At 35.6% G+C, this 19,006-nt stretch overlaps 1 protein-coding gene across 2 annotated transcripts in view; it reads left to right on the top strand.

Annotated features, from left to right (window-relative positions):
- Positions 1-18,673, top strand: part of LOC109064939 (A disintegrin and metalloproteinase with thrombospondin motifs 16-like) — a 69,703-nt gene extending 51,030 nt beyond the window's left edge. For both annotated transcript variants that reach the window (XM_042755517.1, XM_042755518.1), the window contains 8 exons: positions 34-278; positions 1,272-1,410; positions 3,056-3,182; positions 13,532-13,736; positions 14,271-14,459; positions 15,833-16,042; positions 16,131-16,278; positions 17,543-18,673. In XM_042755517.1, coding sequence (XP_042611451.1) covers positions 34-278; positions 1,272-1,410; positions 3,056-3,182; positions 13,532-13,736; positions 14,271-14,459; positions 15,833-16,042; positions 16,131-16,278; positions 17,543-17,658 — 1,379 coding nt within the window. In that variant the 3' untranslated portion in view covers positions 17,659-18,673. The remainder of the gene's footprint in view (positions 1-33; positions 279-1,271; positions 1,411-3,055; positions 3,183-13,531; positions 13,737-14,270; positions 14,460-15,832; positions 16,043-16,130; positions 16,279-17,542) is intronic.
- The last annotated feature ends 333 nt before the right edge of the window (positions 18,674-19,006 follow it).

The following is a 19,006-nucleotide window of genomic DNA, read 5'->3' as shown; positions in this document are numbered from 1 at the left end:
ATTTTTATGATTTCTGCGCTGTCTGTTGTGTAGAGTACTACCGTGTGGTGACCATACCGTCTGGAGCGCGCAGCATCCGTGTGACGGAGCTCAACTCCTCCAGCTCTTATCTGGCCCTGAGGAATCTGCAGAGGAAGTACTACCTGAATGGACACTGGACAGTGGACTGGTCCGGACGACACTCCATCGCTGGGGCTGTGTTTGACTACAAGAGACCCTACAACCGTCCAGAGAGCCTCACCTCCACTGGACCCACCAATGAGACGCTGGTAGTTGAGGTAGAAGCTGCCTGTAACTTTTATATCTTCTGTAATTACATAATGGTATTGCCATTATGCTGCTTGCCAGACTCTGGTGTTATAGTGCAAAGTGTGCATCTCATCTACACTGTTTTCAAGCCGAAACATTCACAGCTCTAAACAAATATGTAGGTGGATTTTGATGTGAGAGACAACAGGAGATGGCCTTTTTCACTGGAGGAAGTGTTATTATGGATTATGGACTCGTATTTTGACCAAAATAAATGGTTTGAAGTTAAAAACGTCTTAATGATGGATTTGTTTCTTACCAACATGCAGCTTTTGGCTTTAGTCATTAATTAATGGACTGGAAATTATATCATAGAGAGAATACCTGCAGTCCTTCATGTCAACAAGTCTCTTCAAATATCTAATAATTTCACCTTTTTATGGCAATCCATAGTTAGTTGGAATATGGTCCGACTTCCCAAAAACGTAGTTAATTATTCACGAGAATTGTGAATATACTGTTTACCTTGAAAAAAAAAAAGTATTTAAAAATTATAATGTGTACACTTTTATTCAAGGTGTAATGAAGATATGTTATTACTGTCACTGGAAGTTGTAAAATTCAAACATTAAAATGTTATAAAAAAAAAATCAAAACCATATGAAACCAACATAAACTACCAGTATTAACAGTTCTTTTCTAAGCTCTTTTTTTTTTTACGTAATTTTTAAAATATCTTTCCTTTGTTGATATTTATATGTCATTGACTCTTATATCATGCAGATGACAACTATTTGTCTAACTCTACAAAATGGAATTATGGTTAACAGATTTGAATGTGTTAATTACAGAATGTTCTGATCGCTGGAGACATTGTTCAGCGTCACAGCATGTGGGCAGCGTTCTGTCGTAAAACAGACTCCGTGTACTCACTGTCCTGGAGAGATGAGAGAAGAATGGTTGTGTGATTTCCTGTGTGGTGGATGGTGTTCATTAGGTCTTGTGTGTTTGTCCCTGCACAGGTTCTCATGCAGGGCTGGAACCCGGGCATTCAGTGGGAATACACACTGACCAAAGATCACACAGAGCGACGCAACCAGCCCAAACACAACTACACATGGGCCATCGTTCGCTCGCAGTGCTCAGCCAGCTGTGCAGGAGGTACGCCGTCAGTCTGAACACAGCTGCAGGCCAGACATTACACTGCGGTCACATGTAAAAACATTAACACTTTAACTGAATCAGTCTGCTACGGATCTTCTGGAGGTTTGTAATTCTGGTCCGGCCTAAGCTCATGAAGCACTGCTGATTGCACTACACCTAAATTCTTTCATAAGCACATGTTCATTATCAAATGCATATGCACAGAAAACCAATCTGAATCAAAATTCTGTATTTATTGGCACATTTATATTTATGCATTTGGCAGAAACTTTTATTCAAACCAACCTGTATTGCATTCAAGGTATTGCTTTTCATCGGTTCATGCATTCCTTGGAAAACAAACCCATGATGACCAAGGCGTTGCTACTGCATTGCTACTATTTAAAATCGTTATTCACTGAAAATCTAGACAGCTTTATATGGCACTTTCATGAGAGTTTATGAGAGAAGCAGCAATATCAGATTTGTCAATAATTCCATCTTTTGATTCAGACCTTTTCAATGAATCATTTGATGCAGTTCACAAGTTCATCAGTCTGAAAGATTTATTAATGCATCAGAGTTTATAGGATTAATGAATACATTTCAGCCTGTAATACCTTTTAAAAAAGAAATGCACATAACTGTGTTTAATGTTTAATATATATATATATATATATATATATATACTATACTTGCAGATAAAATAATATTAATGAAATAAAAGGCAAGTGACTTAAACTAGACACTTTCTTGACTATGTTTCTTATCACTTAAAAAGACTTAAAAATGCACTTTGTAATGATGTCAAATTAAAAAATAAATTTAAAATAAATATATTTTAAAATTACTATAACCTTTTGTAAGAAGTGCACTTATTTTGATGCGTTGACTAACATACTAAAAAACATATTTGTTTATAATTTTAACTGTAGTGTGTTATTTGGAAATTTAATTTAAAATAAATATATTTTGAAATTACTAAATTTTAAAGTTTTAGTAGAAATTACATTAAAGTATATTTTAGTTGATCATAAATGCTTGTCAGTGCATTCAGCAGTAACACTTCAACCATATTTCAAAGACAATAGAATTATGAAATTACATATAAAGATGTACTGAAGTCACACCACTTACTGTAAGTGTGTCAAAAAAATTATCAAACATTGCATAATACAACTTTAATCTAAAATACATTTTCATTCAATTGCAATTAACATGTAACATTAAATTCAGTTCACACTTAAGTATATATTAATTCCAAAAATAAGTACTCTAAAAGTATACTCAAGTGTACTTCTTTTTTCACCAGGGATTGTGTAAAACCTGTTGCACTTTTTAATTAATTACATATCTCTCTGCATGAATCCATTCTGTAAATGATCAGAGAGAGATCCAGCAGCATTGCTGTGTGTTTCTCAAGCGTATCTGCTGGTCTGTGCAGGTGTAACTCTATAGTTGAGCCTCAGGGGACTCTCTATGGTCTGTTCCCACCATCAGGGCTGACACGGGCCGTACCCGTTTATGAATGATGTCACAGGACATGGCTTTATGACCATTATGTTCATATCAGCTCAGATTCATCACTGTGGAATCACATGTTGGTGTACTGTATGTAAGTCCTTTCGTCAAGGACTCTGAGCTTATGTTGTTTGTTCCTCAGGTCAGATGGTCAGTAAATCAGTCTGCTACAAGGATCTGAGGCTGCAGGTGAACACGTCTTACTGTAACTCACGGTCTCGGCCGTCCACCGGTGTGACGTCCTGTAACACACAGCCCTGTCCAGCAAGGTAACGTCTTCACTGACCTCCTCTCATCTGCTTACACACTGAGAAAGACCTTTCTAGAGCAAGGAACCAGTGGTCATTTACTATTATTTAATTACCGTTGTAGTATTTATTAATATTTTGAATTGTCTTTTATTTTTATTATTTTCAGTTTTCATTGTAATTTATGTTATCATTTTTATTAGTTTTTGTTGTTGATTTTTTTTTTATATTTCTATTTAGATTTATTTTATCTTAGTGATATTAAAATTACACTCCTTCAGCTTGCCAAAACAACATTTTTAAGTTAAATTTAATTTTTTAATATAATTCAGGTTTGTATATTTTATTTCATTTCAATTAACAAAAATAGTTTTAAAAGTATTTGTATTTTTACTCCTTAAGTTACATACTTTAATTTAATTTTATTTTATTTTTGTTGCAGTGATAAGGGGATGTAACGATTCACTCAACTCATGATGTGATATGACTCACAATACTGATTTCATGATACGATTTTCTTACAATTTTTACTTATAAAAGGACATTTAAGGCAAATTATAATAAATGAAAAAGTGTCCTTTTATTATTTCTCAGACAAAATGCTGCAAATTGAAATATGTCAAATTACAAAACTAAATAGAAATGTTAAAACATACATATTACAAATAAATTAAATATCTTCAAATAAACGAGCTAAGGCTTTCCCTGTGCTCTTTCCATTTGAAATTACAATCACTGCATTTTACTCACGATCCAAACAAAGATGCTGCATACACGCAGCATGAGCAGTTTTGATTTAAATGAGATTGTATAATTTAGAAATTTAAAGTAAATACAGAACGGTCTGACTTTAGCTGTTTCAAACTTTAATACATAAAACATATCTGCATGAAACCGAAACAGCAGAAGCTCTGAATGAGACGCAGATTCACTCTCTGACAGCAGGTGGCGCTTATGGAACAGCAGTGATCCAGCTTTTCCTTGGTTAAACACTGTGAACAAAGCAGCGTTGCACTTATAAACACTACTTTAATATGTATTATACGGAGGCAAGATGATAAGAAAATATCGATATAATTAATAATATAAGAAATAATTATACGATTAATATTCGTATAAACTCCTCCCCCAACTGTATTGCGATTAACCGATTTGAATTGTCACATATTTTTATCTATTTTCAAATCTCTAGCAGTGATGCAATAAACAAACCATTTTGGTTCTCCAAAAGATCATTTATGAACTATTTGTTTCTTAGTGTGAAGAGTATTTCAGCAATCTGAAGAACCTTTTGCCAATGCAGTGGTTCCATGCAGATATAGTTCTTCATGGAGCCATTAATGCCATTGTTTTATTATCAAGAGTGTATTTGACACGAGACACAGATGTTGTCTGGTCTCATGTCACTGCAACAGATCTGTGTGTGTGCGTGTGTGTGTGTGTGTCTGTGTGTGTGTGTGTGTGTGTGTGTGTGTGCGTGTGTGTGTGTGTGTCTGTGTATTTGGTTTTAAACCTCACTGCTCATGTTTTCTCGTGTCCCTCATCAGATGTTGTAGAAGCATCTCCATGGCAGCATCATGCATGGCAAGTTTTCGTTTCACATATCAAGTCTAGTCCAGCTAGACTCCAGGGCAGAGTAATTCCCAATAACGTCCAGTGGCTTAGAATGACGCTCACGGCAGGTCTGCCAAAACCTCAGTTCAGAGACGTCCAGCGCAGCTGACAGAGAGACACCGAACAGCTCCTCACGCAGTGTCTCTGAGAGCTGCTCTTAAAGCATTAACGTGTCTGAGACTCCCGTAACCTGCGCGATGCTCAGCTGATTGTGTCCCAAGTGTAGCTGTGTTTTATTTGGCCGCGAGATCCAGCTCTTTCTCCTCCATCTCTTATTCTCGCTCAGTTTCTCACATATCTTCAGTTTAAGAGGCAGATCATGCACTATAATCCTGCTAAGCATCTACATCTGTATGCTGTCATTAACACACAAAACACGCAGCTGCTCTTGCTGATGGGAAAACACCGCACTGCTGCTTCTCCCGTTTCACTTATCCACTCAAAGACCTGAGCATCTCTAAATAATAATAAGAACATTCAGAATTATCATGACATTATGTGTTATTTTTGTTGCATTTATACTTAAATTCAGGCATGTACAGAAATCATTCTATAATTCTATAAATTATGTTTGGGGTCAATACGTTTTTTTTTTTTTGCATACATTTTTAAAACTTTTATTCATCAAGGATGCATTAAATTGATTAAAAGTGGCAGTAAAGACATTTATAATGTTACAAAAGAAAAAAAAAACAAAAAAAAAAAAAAAAAATGAACTTTCTATTCATCTGTGAATCCTGAAAAATAAAATGTATCACAGTTTCTATAAAAATATTCATCAACACAACTGTTTTCAACATTGATAATAATCAGAAATGTTTCTAGAATGATTTCTGAAGATCATGTGACACTGAAGACTGGAGTAATGATGCTGAAAATACAGCTGCGCATCACAGAAATAAATTACACTTTAACAGATATTCACATAGAAAATAATAATTTTTAATTGTAATAATATTTCATATTTTTACTGTTTTTACTGTATTTTTGGTCAAATTGACTAAAATGACTTCTTTAAAAAACAGAAAAAAAAAAACTAATCTTACAAGTCCTAACCTTTCGGATAGTAATGTATGTTTTTTCCTATTTATTTTATAAATTATAAAAAAAAATTATATAATATTTTAATCTAATTAATTATATGATGTGCCTATTAATTAAAAAATAATTTTCTAGTATTAATATTTGCTGAGCTTTTGATGTAAAGATAATTCTGAACATTATTATGAAAGACCGAAGGTATTAAATACACAAATATTTAATCAAAAAGGTATCTTGAAATGCTTTTAAAGGAGCTTGTCTGATCTCCATTGATAAAAAAAAAAAAATCCCAGTTTTGGGGTAATTAAGCGTTTTAAACCTCTAAAGCTGCACTATAACACATTCACCTGAATTGTGAACCTGCTTCCCATGAGCCTCTGAGCCTCACAGCGCTTCATATGAGTTTAGTGATTGAAACAAACAGCTCATTTCCCCAGTGCCTGTGAGAACATGCTTCATCCATCATGTTTGCATGAACGTAAAGCTGGTTTGATGGCTGACAAAGAAGGGCATTGCTCAGTAAACTGTTGGGATGAACTGACCCACTGATGGGTGTCTGGCAGCTCGGTCTGGGCGAGGCGGGGTGAAGGGTCACCTTGGCCAACTGGCACGTCTTGGGTGTACCCTACATTACTCACATGTTGGCATCACGTTCAACCATTCCTGGGACAGTGACAAAGGTGACCTCACAACCCTGACCCCAGATCAGCACCAAATCTGGACAGTTGTAGACTAGCATTCGGTTATTGGATTTGACAATTCACACAGAGAGACCCGAGAAACGGAGACTGTGACACTGATCGCTACAGACGCATGAGAGGCTTGCTGCGTTTTGTAAGTTTGTTGTTGTTTGTTGTTGTTGCTTCTATGGTTTTTCATGATGTTTGACATTCAAATGGAAGTTTTTGTGGTTTAAGATGTCAGAACTGTTATTATTTATCCTGCATGATTGTGCAACAACCTCTTCTGACAGAATAATCTGAGCTGAGACAATGCAAACGAGAAATATCCATCTCTGTCTCAACAATGCACTGATTTATAATGGAGGATACTGAATATGCAGTGAGCTCATGGCTCTTCAGGAGACGCTGAAGAAACGCTCTCACGATGGAGGTTCATGCTTAACCTGCTGCTGAACAACGAGTGCGTCCTGCAGGATTACTGGGAGGGTTTGGGTCTGCTGGAACTGAGGGGAACCAGACGGGACTGGCTTTAAGGCGAGGGAAGAGTGACACGTTAAAGCTCAAAGGAAACGGAGTAATGCGGGACACATCACAGCATGACAGACGTGTGTGAGCTGGGCATTTGAGCTCACAAACAGATCCATGACTACGGCTTTTTCAACCAGTGATCAAAGATATTCAAACTAAATATCATCTGAGCTTTTTTTAATTACCTTTTTAATAATGTTTGCAGCTAATTCAACCTTTTTATGAACATTATGAATGTAAAAATACTAGGCTTACACTCAAAAAAAAGATTTTTTGGTTAAAATAAATAAATAAATAAATAAAAAAATAATGCAACAGTTTGCACTGATCATTTTGAGTGACGGCAACTTCTAATGGAATTATGGTCAACCAACAAACTACATTGACTAAACAATAATAAAATAGGACTTAATTTAAACTTTTATTCTGCTTATCCAGACCTGTGCAAAGCATGCTGGGAACTAGAAATCCACTAATTAAGACAATTTCATTAAGTTATTACACCTTATGAAAAAACTCAAGTAACAGAAACGTCAGTTTATATTACACACAATATTAAGTGAAATAATGTTTACAACTAATTAAATCAATAAATGTTTTAACTTGCAACCATGCATAATCTGCACTTATGTTGTGGTAAAAAGTCCCTTTAATGTTTTAATGTTCTTTATTTTGTTTTTATTTATAATTTATTAACAGTCTGATAATTTTCAGTTCCGGCCTGGCTTTCAGTGGTGTTGTAATGATGAATGGCCAAATTATTCATCTCATACCCAAAAATTAAAGAGTTATCAGTATCAATATTGATTTCAATGATAATGGCCATCATGAGTAGCCATTAAACAAATATTTAAAATATCAAATATTAAAAATACTGTCTTTGTATTGTTTATAGATAAATTTGGAGATTCAGTGTGAAAATATATTTATGACAGCAAATTTTAATTTTAGGTGTGATCAATAATAATTAATTAGAGAGCAATATGCAATTAAATTTGTATTCATTTTATTTTATTTTATTTTAATATTTCTTTTTTAATGAATAGCATAAAAAATAGAATATAAAACCTTATGTGACTTGCCATTTTAAGGCAGTAAATATTAAATAGACAAAATTATTTAAAACTGTAAAATAACGCTTTACTGGGTTGCAAGAAACCTCTAAGTTGGGATCATTTTAATACAGTAATTTGTTGTGTTTAGACTAGCAACTTGTATTTCTAGGTTGAGTTTATGTTAGATAATAGTTTACACAACAAATCTAATTTCTAATTTAATTGAAGTTTATAAGGTGTGTGTCATACACACACATTACAGATCCATATTCACTGGTCTCCGAGTGCTGGAGAACGGATCTGTCCTCCCGTGTTTTCCGTAACGCACTGGTGATGACGGACGCGGCGCTCTGCTGTCAGCGAAAGTATCAAACAACATATCAGCAAGTGCTGATGGCTTTAGAGACAGACAGACAGACTCTGGTCCCATCCCAAAAACTCGCCTGTCATTACCGTTACATCAGCTTCTCATGAAATCATTGACAAAGAAAGATGATAAGCACAAGATCCAGTTGGCAAACGCCCTAGAAACTGCAGTAGTAATTATCTAAAGGCCACTCTAAAAACCATAGCAACTGCACAGCAACACCCTGGCAACCACCCACAATGCATCATGGCAGGGATTTCAGCACAAACAAGCATCTCTCTCATTTCTTCAGATGCGGTTGAGAGAGCAGTGTTGGGTGTTTGTAAGATAGACACTCGTGTCTGATAAAAGCGGCTGCTCTGGCACACAGATGATCTTCTTGTTGGAGATCTTGTGTCCTCTTATGTCAGTCTTCCCAGAAAATGCTGACTTGGTTCTGTAAAGTGATCCGTCCAAGTACTGAGTCCTCATAGGCTTCCTGCCCTGAGAGAGAGAGAGAGAGCGAGAGAGAGAGAGACAGTGAAGACGTCCAAAACAAGCACGAATGTGAAAGCAAAAAAAAAAAAATGTAAAAGGAAAATAGATGAATAACATCAAGTGTAATAACTGAAGACCATCACAATACCAATTTCTTATCTCTAAAACCATCACATTACAAACACATGATAAAACAAATGAACTCTAACATACATATAAAAAGAGGACTTAAAACATTAATACAGAAATAAAAAACTTTACAACAATATACTTCAGTGCGAACATTAAACACAAAAAAAAAAAAAAAAAAAAAAAAAAAAAAAAAAAATGTATTGTAGCTTAAATTTATATTAAATGCAGTTAGCTAAACTTTAAGAGTGTTTTTTTTTTTTTTTTTTTTTTTTTTTGATAAGCAAGACTTAAGTACATCTTTATAAGTAATTTCATAATGTCTTCTATTGTCTTTGAAATATGGTTAAAGTGTTACTGCTGAATGAATTGACAAGCATTTATGGTAAACTAAAATATACTTTAATGACATTTCCTTTGCAACTTGTATTTAAATGTATTTGTAATTGCACATTTGTAAAGATGCTAATGCATTTAAAATATATTCACTTTAAATGCAATATCGAATAACACACTACAGTTTAAATTATAATCAAGTACATTACATGTGCTTTAGTATGTTAGGACTAAACTACTAAACACATTTGTTTCATTCATTTTATATTATCTGCAAGAACAGATAAAAAAAACACACACACACACACACACACACACACAGGCATATATATATATATATATATGTGTGTTTGTATGTGTGTGTGTGTGTGTGTGTGTGTGTCTGTGTGTGTGTGTGTGTGTGTGTGTGTGTATAAAGTATATATATATATAAGGTTTAAAGTACTTCACAAGTGCATGTTTACTACAATTAAGCACACTTGTTCTTCTTAAGGGGCCCTTTGTGGCAACACTGAAACTGCAGCATGTACTTGAGTGCATTTTGGAAGGCAGCTGTGTGTGAAATCAAGCTTGCGCAGCTAAAAACATTTGCGTTCACACTCAGAGATTATGATCTGGGGTTGGGAGTTTTCACTATGTGTGTCTCCCTGCTATAATAGCAGCCAAACATTTGTTGGTGTCTATTCCAGTGTCCTGATGAATGCATGCTGGTGTCACGACTATAACAGGTGCTTCAGGCAAGAGCTCAGCCAGTGAGCAGTGCTGTTAAAATACTGTTTAACTGAAGGTCTGCATCTCAAGCGCTCTCTCTCTCTCTCACGCTGGGTTTTTCTGCCTCATTAGCTGGCCTCTGTAAACACCATTTATTGCATCATGTTTATCTGATGTCCTGCTTGGCTTCAGACTCTTTGGGTTCATGAGAGGCCAAGGTTAAAAACCTTCTAAACTCAGCACACACATACTCACACACACTGCGTTAGATACAACATATTAAACCACCTGCAGATGTGTCTGAATCTGGTGTTTTGGTGATTTTTGTGGCTGTATGAAGTGGGCTCTGCTCAAGTTTACACAGGTGTAGAGAATCACATTAATTACCAGCATCGTCCACTGACCTCAAACAAACACAATACTTTCTTTGTTGACAGACTTCGTTCAAAATGTTGACTAAGTACTTGAGAAAGTAAACTTAACACACTGAAAAAAAGATAGAAAAAAAAGCATTTTAGAGGTTTTTTTGTCTTTCTTCCCAATAGATTCCCTAGCAAAAGCAGAAATTTATTCCAGTGTGCTATTAGTATACTTTAAAAACTAAATATACTAAGTATACTTGGCTTATACAGAAAAGTCTAAGTATGTTTGTCCTGTACTTGTACTTAAGAAACGTGCAAAAATATAAATAGTATACTGTAAGTACTGTATAAATATACGTGCAGTATTAAAACTAGTGGTAACACTTTAGATTAGGGAACACATATTCACTATTAACTATGACTTTTGTCTCAATAAACTCCTAATGTGCTGCTTATTAATAGTTAGTAAGGTAATTGTTTAGTTTAGGTATGGGTTTTAAGGATTAAGTGATCTACAACATGGCCATGCAGAATAAGACATTGATATGTGCTTTATATGTACTAATAAACAGCCAATATGCTAGTAATATTCATGTTAATAAGTAACTACTTAATAATGAGAATTGGACCTTAATATAAAGTGTTACCAATCTAGTAAAGTAGTAATTTACTGAGAGTATCTTTTACTTTCATAAACTAAGTGGGTTGAAAGTATACAACTAGTAATCAACAGATGTATGCTTACTTGTAGTATAATTTAAATACTAAAAAAAAAACTTAACTAGTGTTCTCTTAAAAGTATACATTTATAAACTAAAAAGTGCAACAATTTAGTCCCAAGAAGTATTGAAATGTCACATACATTTTTTAGTACAATGGTTTTAGTATATTACTACATGAAGTGTACTAGGAAATAACTTTACTTAAGTTTGCTTATTAAAATAAACTTGAAGTGTGCTTCTTTTTTGTTTCTATATTATTTAGAAATTTAGTTTTTAGTGAATGCATGGTTTAAGTGTCCAAAAAAAGATGTGTGTCATCTCCTTGACACAGACGGGATGCGCAGACACACTTATGAAGTATTTTAGGGTGCTCCATTATTTGATCTTCAGTCCTCAGTGCCAGAAAAGAGCATGGAGAAGTCATTACATCATGGAAATAGGTGTAAGTTCCCAATAAGAGCCTGACATCACTGCGGTTGGGTTAAAAGGTTAATATCGGACCTGTGCGATCAGATTCCTCCACGCAGAGCATCTATTCTTCTGTGCTGTATTCAAATAAAGTTGTTCATTTGTAATGTCTGAATGTAGCACTAGCACAAAACTGGTAGATATATAGTGTGCCATAATAGAATATAATGTCCATCTTCGGTCATATTTATGTGGCAAATAACTTCTGATTGAGTGCCAACTGCACCGTATGCATTACAGCTCAAATCACAGATGGTGAAAGCTGAACGCTTGTGAAATCATAGCTGTGTGAACATTTAATCCAGCTCATAATTAATAAATTCACACAAACAGGTTTATGGCAACAGAGACACAAGACCACATATTCCCTGTGATATATTATAAAGGTCCTTTAATTACTACAGATGTCCAGCCAAGGCACTGCCAAATGTACCTTTTGAAGCAGATCAAATGTGTGATTCCACTGTACTAATATGGGATGTGTTTTAAAGAGAATGCTGTTTGAAATGTCTCCGCTGCTGTTTTTAAGATAAAAGCAGATCCAGTCACTATAGCGATGGGAGGCATTGGTCAGAGCTGTGAGAAATAACCTGTAGGATGTTTGAATGCGCTGACGGGGATTTCAGGTTGTTTGGGGACGGTAGGGTGAATTGATAGCCTTTATGAGCTGATATTGTGACTGGTGGGTTGTGCTGAAAGTCAACAAACCATCTGCCCTTGATGATCAAGGTGTCTCAGTGTTAATCCTCCCCTAACCAGAGCTGAGGCTTGTGGGAAACTATGCTGTAACTACCTTCAGAATAGAATACTACCATACTATTATATTTCTGTTTCATTATGTTCAGAATATTGTATCCCACAATGCAATGCACTCAACTCCACCCTTTATTTCCTATGTGATGAATGAACCATTTTTGACCAGTGTTATTATAAACTTATATATATATATAATGTAATGAAATATATATAATGAAATAAAGATGAAAATATATAATGAAATAAAGATGAAAATCTTCAACTTTAATGAAAATGAAATAAAAAAACATTAATTAATAAATGTTGTGTTGGCAACTAACTGAAATAAGTTTAATTACTAAAATTACAGAAACAAACACTGAAAATAAATAAATAAATAAATAAATAAACCTATACTGTGAGATAAAAAACTAATATGTCAAATTACTAAAACCTAAGCAAAAAATACAACAAAAACTATAAAAATAAAAGCTTTTACCTAATATGAATCAATTATAGTATAATAATACTGATGCACTTGTTTTATGTAAATAACTGAGAATTGTTTAAACATTTTTATACAAAATTAAATTAGAATGAATTTTCAGAGATGATGCAAAAGTACCTTTTGAACTCTAACCATTAACTCTTGAAATATGTCTGTACTTCAGTTGCACTTTAAAATATAAACTGTAGATTTAAGTAACTGTATTAAATATGATGGAACAAATCATCACAGAAAATATAAAATCCACTATTTTAATTATATTGACTGTCTAAAATGATTTACTGTGCATATTTAAAAACAATGAACCATATAGTATGAAGGGGGCATAAAGAATCATTTTGTAATGCATAGCAATTATGACCCAGAATGCTGTTAAAATGCTTGTCATGATGTTTAAAAACAGTAATATTTATGCAGTTTACAGTATAATGAGCATGATGTAATATGCAGTGCATTAGTATTTAATTGCCTTTGAAAAAATAAATGCTGTGGGAAATCTTGGGTTGCACTCTGGCCATGTGATAAATATTAGTGATTCTTTAAACACAAATAACTCCCTCCGGATGTAAGGCACTTACTGTATATATGTGTGTGTGTGTGTGTGTGTGTGTGTGTGTGTGTGTTAACACCACAGCTGGCGTGTGGAGGGCTGGGGAGCGTGCAGCCGCAGCTGTGGATCCGGAGAGCAGATCAGACAGGTGCGCTGTGTCCAGAAAACAGGCCCGGATCAGGTGGACACTGTGACCGATGAGCGGTGTGCACAACCACCGCCGTCTCGCAGACAGACCTGCAACACACACACCTGTCCTCCCGTCTGGAGCGCTGGACCCTGGTCGCAGGTTACTGCTCAATCAGACAACTCTGTGGCAATCAACAGTGCATCACATGTCTACATACAGTACTGTAAAGTGACAGAAATGCTACATAACAACATTTTGCTAAGCTAACAGCTTGATACTTTTAGTATATTTAATCTATAAAAATGAATCAATAAAATCAGAAAAATCGCTCAGCCCTAGTTGTTAGACATCTTGAGCAGCCTAAAAATTTCATTTCAAAACTTTTTTTCATACTAACAACAAACAGAGTGCTGTGTAATGGTGTACAGAAGAAATATTGCTAAATATATCTATGGTGGTTATGACGCTTCCTCATAAGAGTCAGCGTGTTCACAAAATAAGCTAATTGTGGCTGACTGCGAATAGTGCATTTTGAAAATCACATCTGTAACTGAACACTTTTGTTTTGTGTGATGCTGCATCCTCTGGCCAGAAGAATGGAAGCAAACGATGACTGAGTGCACCTCTAATTCTACAGTTAAAACTTCACTGAGTAACACTGTCTTACAATACGATTGGATTTTTTTCCACCAGTGTTCTCGTAAATGTGGGAAGGGAGTGATGAAGAGAGCGGTGGTGTGCGTGAGCAGTGGCTCTTACTCCCGCGTGCTGCCGGATGCCTCCTGTGCCGCTCTGTCCAAACCCAGCAGCCAAGAGACCTGCATGATCAAACGCTGCCACAAACAGCGCAAGGCCCAGTGGTTCGTCTCAACCTGGCAACCGGTAAAACCCTCCGCAGAATATTAGCATTGCATTGAGGTACAGTGGGGTGGTGTGGTGTGAAAGCAAATGTTTGGAGGTGCGACCCCATACTGCTAAAAAGGGATTGTCCTTTTAATTAGAGCACTTCGAGTCACTTTAAATAAAAATAATATGCTTAAGGACAGATTTCTCCTATTGCAGGCCTTTTATATTTTACATATACAAATTTTATTTCTATAGCACATTTAAAACAACTAGTTGACCAGAGTGCTTTCCAGCATCAGTACATACAGTCACACAAACAAAAATTAAAATTAAAAAATAAAATCCTGATCACTCTAATCAATTTTAAAAGCTATGCTAAAAAGATACGATTTCAATCTAGACTTAAAAGCATCCACAGATGGGGAAGATTTAATGTGCATCGGAAGGATTTTCTCATAGGATCTCATTTTTCTTGTATTTTGATAAGGAATCAAAAGGTCATCAATATATTTTGGGGCAATACCATGCAGCGCTTTAAAAACCATCAACAGAACCTTAAACTCAATTCTAAATTCAGTGTAAAGAAACCAGAACTGGGGTAATCCTCTCCCTCCTCTTTGTGTGAGTCAGAAGTCTAGCAGCAGCATTTTGTACTAATTGAAGACGAGATAACAGACACTGTGAAATACCTATATATAAAGAATTACAGTAATCAATGCATGATGATACAAAAGCATGAATAACAGTCTCCAGGTCCTTAGAATTAGAGTTGATAAAATGCAGCCTTCACAACACTAGTAATCTGTTTATCCAAATCTAAAGCTGAATCCATTATAACACCCAAATTCTTGACATGATCTGAAACACTTAACATCATAGAGGCCAGCCTACTTATAATTTAATTGGAAGCAGAAGAGGGTCCAAAGACAACACAATCAGTCTTATTAGTATTAAGATGAAGAAAATCGCTTGCCATCTAGGCTCTAATCTCACCTAAACACTGAACAAGTCCGTCAAAGGAATATATAACTGGGTGTCGTCTGCATATAGATGATATATAGTATTATACTTACAAAAAATTGAGCCCAAGGGGCCAATATATAATGGAAATAAAATAGGCCCAAGTATATACCCCTGTGGCAGACCACTATGAAATTTAGCTGATGTAGAACACAAATCTCCAATGCAAACCAAGAATGATCTATATTTTAAATGTGATTTAAACCAATGTAAGGCAGTACAGTAGGGCTGCAATAAAATACCATGATCAACGGATTCAAATGTAACTGTGAGATCGAGTAAAATAAGAATAACTACCTCTCCAGGATCAACTTGCATTCCTGGAAATCGAGCCCCTGATCTTGAACACATTTGATATTGGCTGTGATATTCTCTCTTTCTCTCTGCAGTGTTCAGTGTCGTGTGGTAAGGGGCTTCAGCTGCGTGTTGTGAAGTGTGCAGAGAAGGACACCGCAGGAAAATATAGAGAACTGTCAGCCAAAAAGTGTCAGCATGTGCCCAAACCCTCCATGGAGCTCCAGAGAACCTGCGTCCTGTCAGACTGTCCCATGGCCTCTCCTCACAGCAGACCGGACTGGTACTCATCAGCGTGGTCTCAGGCAGGTCTCCCTCGTCCCACACCCGTCTGACATCATGAGCTCAGCAGAAAGAACAGGTGCTTGATGTTGTGTTTTGTGTTGTCTGCAGTGTACGGTGTCGTGCGGAGGGGGCGTTCAGGTGCGCTCCGTCCAGTGTCTCGTTCATGGACGTCCCTCCTCCAGCTGTGTCCCGCAGATGAAGCCTGTGATGTCCCAGGCCTGTAACACTGCATTCTGCCCTCAGCCAGAGAAGAAAGGTCTGTTGCTAACTGGGATGTTATTCCATCACATAATACTGGTTATGTGACAAATATACTTTTGAGAAGTGTTTTTTAGTATTGCGATTCATTTATAGATTTTGTTGTTGTTGTTGTATATTTTGAATTAGTTTTCTAATTTTACTATTTTAATTGAAGTTTCAATAATTTGTTGTCTGTCATTTGTCATTTTTGTCTGTGTAGTTTTTAATATTTAAATTTCATTGTTTAGTTTTTTAGATATTTTAGTACATTAAACTTAAATTAAACCAATGAAATTAGTGCTGCCAGTTAATTATAATAATTAACTGTGAATAATATCATGATATTATTGTAATTATTGTGATTAAACATTGTTTCATTTGCTGAACTTTTAAGAGAGAGAGAGAGAGAGTTGACATTTGTACTATTGATAGTATGTTTTGGTGTTTTAATTAACTAAATATTAAAAAAGTGTTTTTGCTAATTGAAATAAAGCTGAAAGTAAATAAAATATAAATATTAGATTAAACATTTTTATTTATTTTTTATCTAAAATTAGAAATGTGGCTTGGCAACTAAGCTAAAAATAAGTTACATTTGCTAAAACTGTAATGAAAATAAAGTTAAATAACTTTAAATAAAGTAAAGTTTTAAATAAAAACATAATAATAAAAATGACAAAGGCAACTGAAAATATGCAAATAAAAGCTAATTCAGAATATTAATAAATATTATAATAGCATTTAATAATACTAAAAAAAGGATATAAGATTTCTGCTCAATATCTCGTTTTTTGTTTGTGATTTACAAATCAATTAAAATGAAATGGTCAAACCGTACACAGAACATGCTGGTAACACTTTAGTTTAGAGAGAAATTCTAACTATTAACTAGCTGCTTATAAGCATGCATAATACTAGCATATTGGCTGTTTATTAGTACTTATAAAGCATATATTAATGCCTTATTCTGCATGAGCATATTTTAGATCCCTTAATCCTTAAAACCCATACCTAAACTTAACAACTACCTTAATATCTATTAATAATCAGCAAATTAGGAGTTTATTGAGGCAAAAGTCAAAGTTAATGGTTTGGGTAACACTTTATTTTAAGGTGTCCTTGTTACTCGTTACATGTACTTACTATTATAATTACAATTAATTATGCATAATTACATGCAAGTAACCCTAAACCAATTTTAGGAAGAATTGCTCCCCAAACTAAAGTATGACCGTCATGTACCCCAAGCTGCTGTGTAACATCCGAGTTTCTCTGTGCAGATGTGATCTGTAAGGATCATTTCAGCTGGTGTTATCTGGTGCCGCAGCACGGCGTTTGCAACCACAAGTTCTACGGGAAGCAATGCTGCAAGTCCTGCTCGCACACGAACCCGTGAGAACTTCTGCTCCAGATGTTTGACCGTGACCTTCTGAGCCCTGGATGGAGCAGAGCCATGCCCTCTCTAGTGCTGCGCTCAACACATACTGAATACAAAGACATTATTAAAGACTCAGAGCGGTTTGTTTGTCTGGAGAATGACACAGCCGAGACCGGCGAGACTGTCAGTGCGCGGCTCTCTGCAGGAAATGACATCATCACAAAGCCCTCTGGGGGCGATAGCGTGTCAGTGAGGGTGTGAGGACTCATTATGTGTCACGGAGCTCCAAATGCATGGACATGTGTTATGTTTTTCCATGAACATGCCTCATAATCTCACGTGAAACACATAAACGGGCTTAATGCGTCTCATAGTGGCAGCAGGGAGAATATGGTGTCGTGTAGTAGAGCTACATTCATTTTTGGTGCTATATGTTAATATTAATGGCAGCCGAGCAGCTGTTGCATAACAGGGGTTTTAAATTAACATGACAATAAATCAGCGCTTTTGTATGATTGATATTAATTCTCTTATTTATTAACAATACTGCAATATACCACAATGCTCTTCTGCTGTAACATTGTGTTATACGGCTTTTATGTTCCTGTTTAACTTTTGGGTATAGTTGCACGATTGGTTATTTTTCTATGTGCCTTCACAGCACTGTTATGTATTTGGGTTTCATTATTTTCGAGGAAAACAAAATGCCAATTAAACTAGTTTAATGAACTGTAAGAAGTGTCACGTTTAACAAAGTCAGCTCTCTTCGCGGGATGTTTTTAGCAACCGCTCGACTGCCAAGAACAGTAAATCTGTCTTGGGCCTGATGGAGAGACTCTGCACGTGTGGGGTTTGAAGAGAGCTGCGTCGCACAAATGACTTCCATCTTTTACAGTATTTGCATTTGTTGTACAGCAACGGTAGATGAATGTAATCGCTCGTCCACTGCGAGTGTTATTCTGAAGAGTGGACGCAGGATTTGTTATAAATGGCAGTTCTTATTAAACGTGATGCGTGTCACACTGCTATCACATTACAGGCTGTGTTGTCTTTCTCTCTTGGCCGTAGGAAGCAGATATGAAGATTGCTCGTGATCCGGCTTCACTAACGCTGAGTCAGAGCTTTTTCTTGTTCTTCATGTGCTATTGTTTCCAGATGGAGTCAGACGAGGCCGCTGGAGCGCGTTCAGGAATTAATATGACTTGTGAGCTTTTCACCGGCTTCTAACGTACAGCTCTGTGAAGACTTTAACAGAAAACACATACATCACTTTATGTTATTAATGTCTGAAGACTTTTGGTAAGACTTAAACCATGTTTTGATAGAGTCTTTTGAAGGTTTAGATGAATGTTCTGAATATTATTGA

The sequence above is a fragment of the Cyprinus carpio genome, unplaced genomic scaffold, assembly GCF_018340385.1.
Source record: "Cyprinus carpio isolate SPL01 unplaced genomic scaffold, ASM1834038v1 S000006714, whole genome shotgun sequence".
In the NCBI taxonomy this organism is placed as follows: Eukaryota; Metazoa; Chordata; class Actinopteri; order Cypriniformes; family Cyprinidae; genus Cyprinus; species Cyprinus carpio.
The sequence above is the reverse complement of the archived record's forward strand: the minus strand, read 5'-3'. Positions and strand labels throughout refer to the sequence as shown.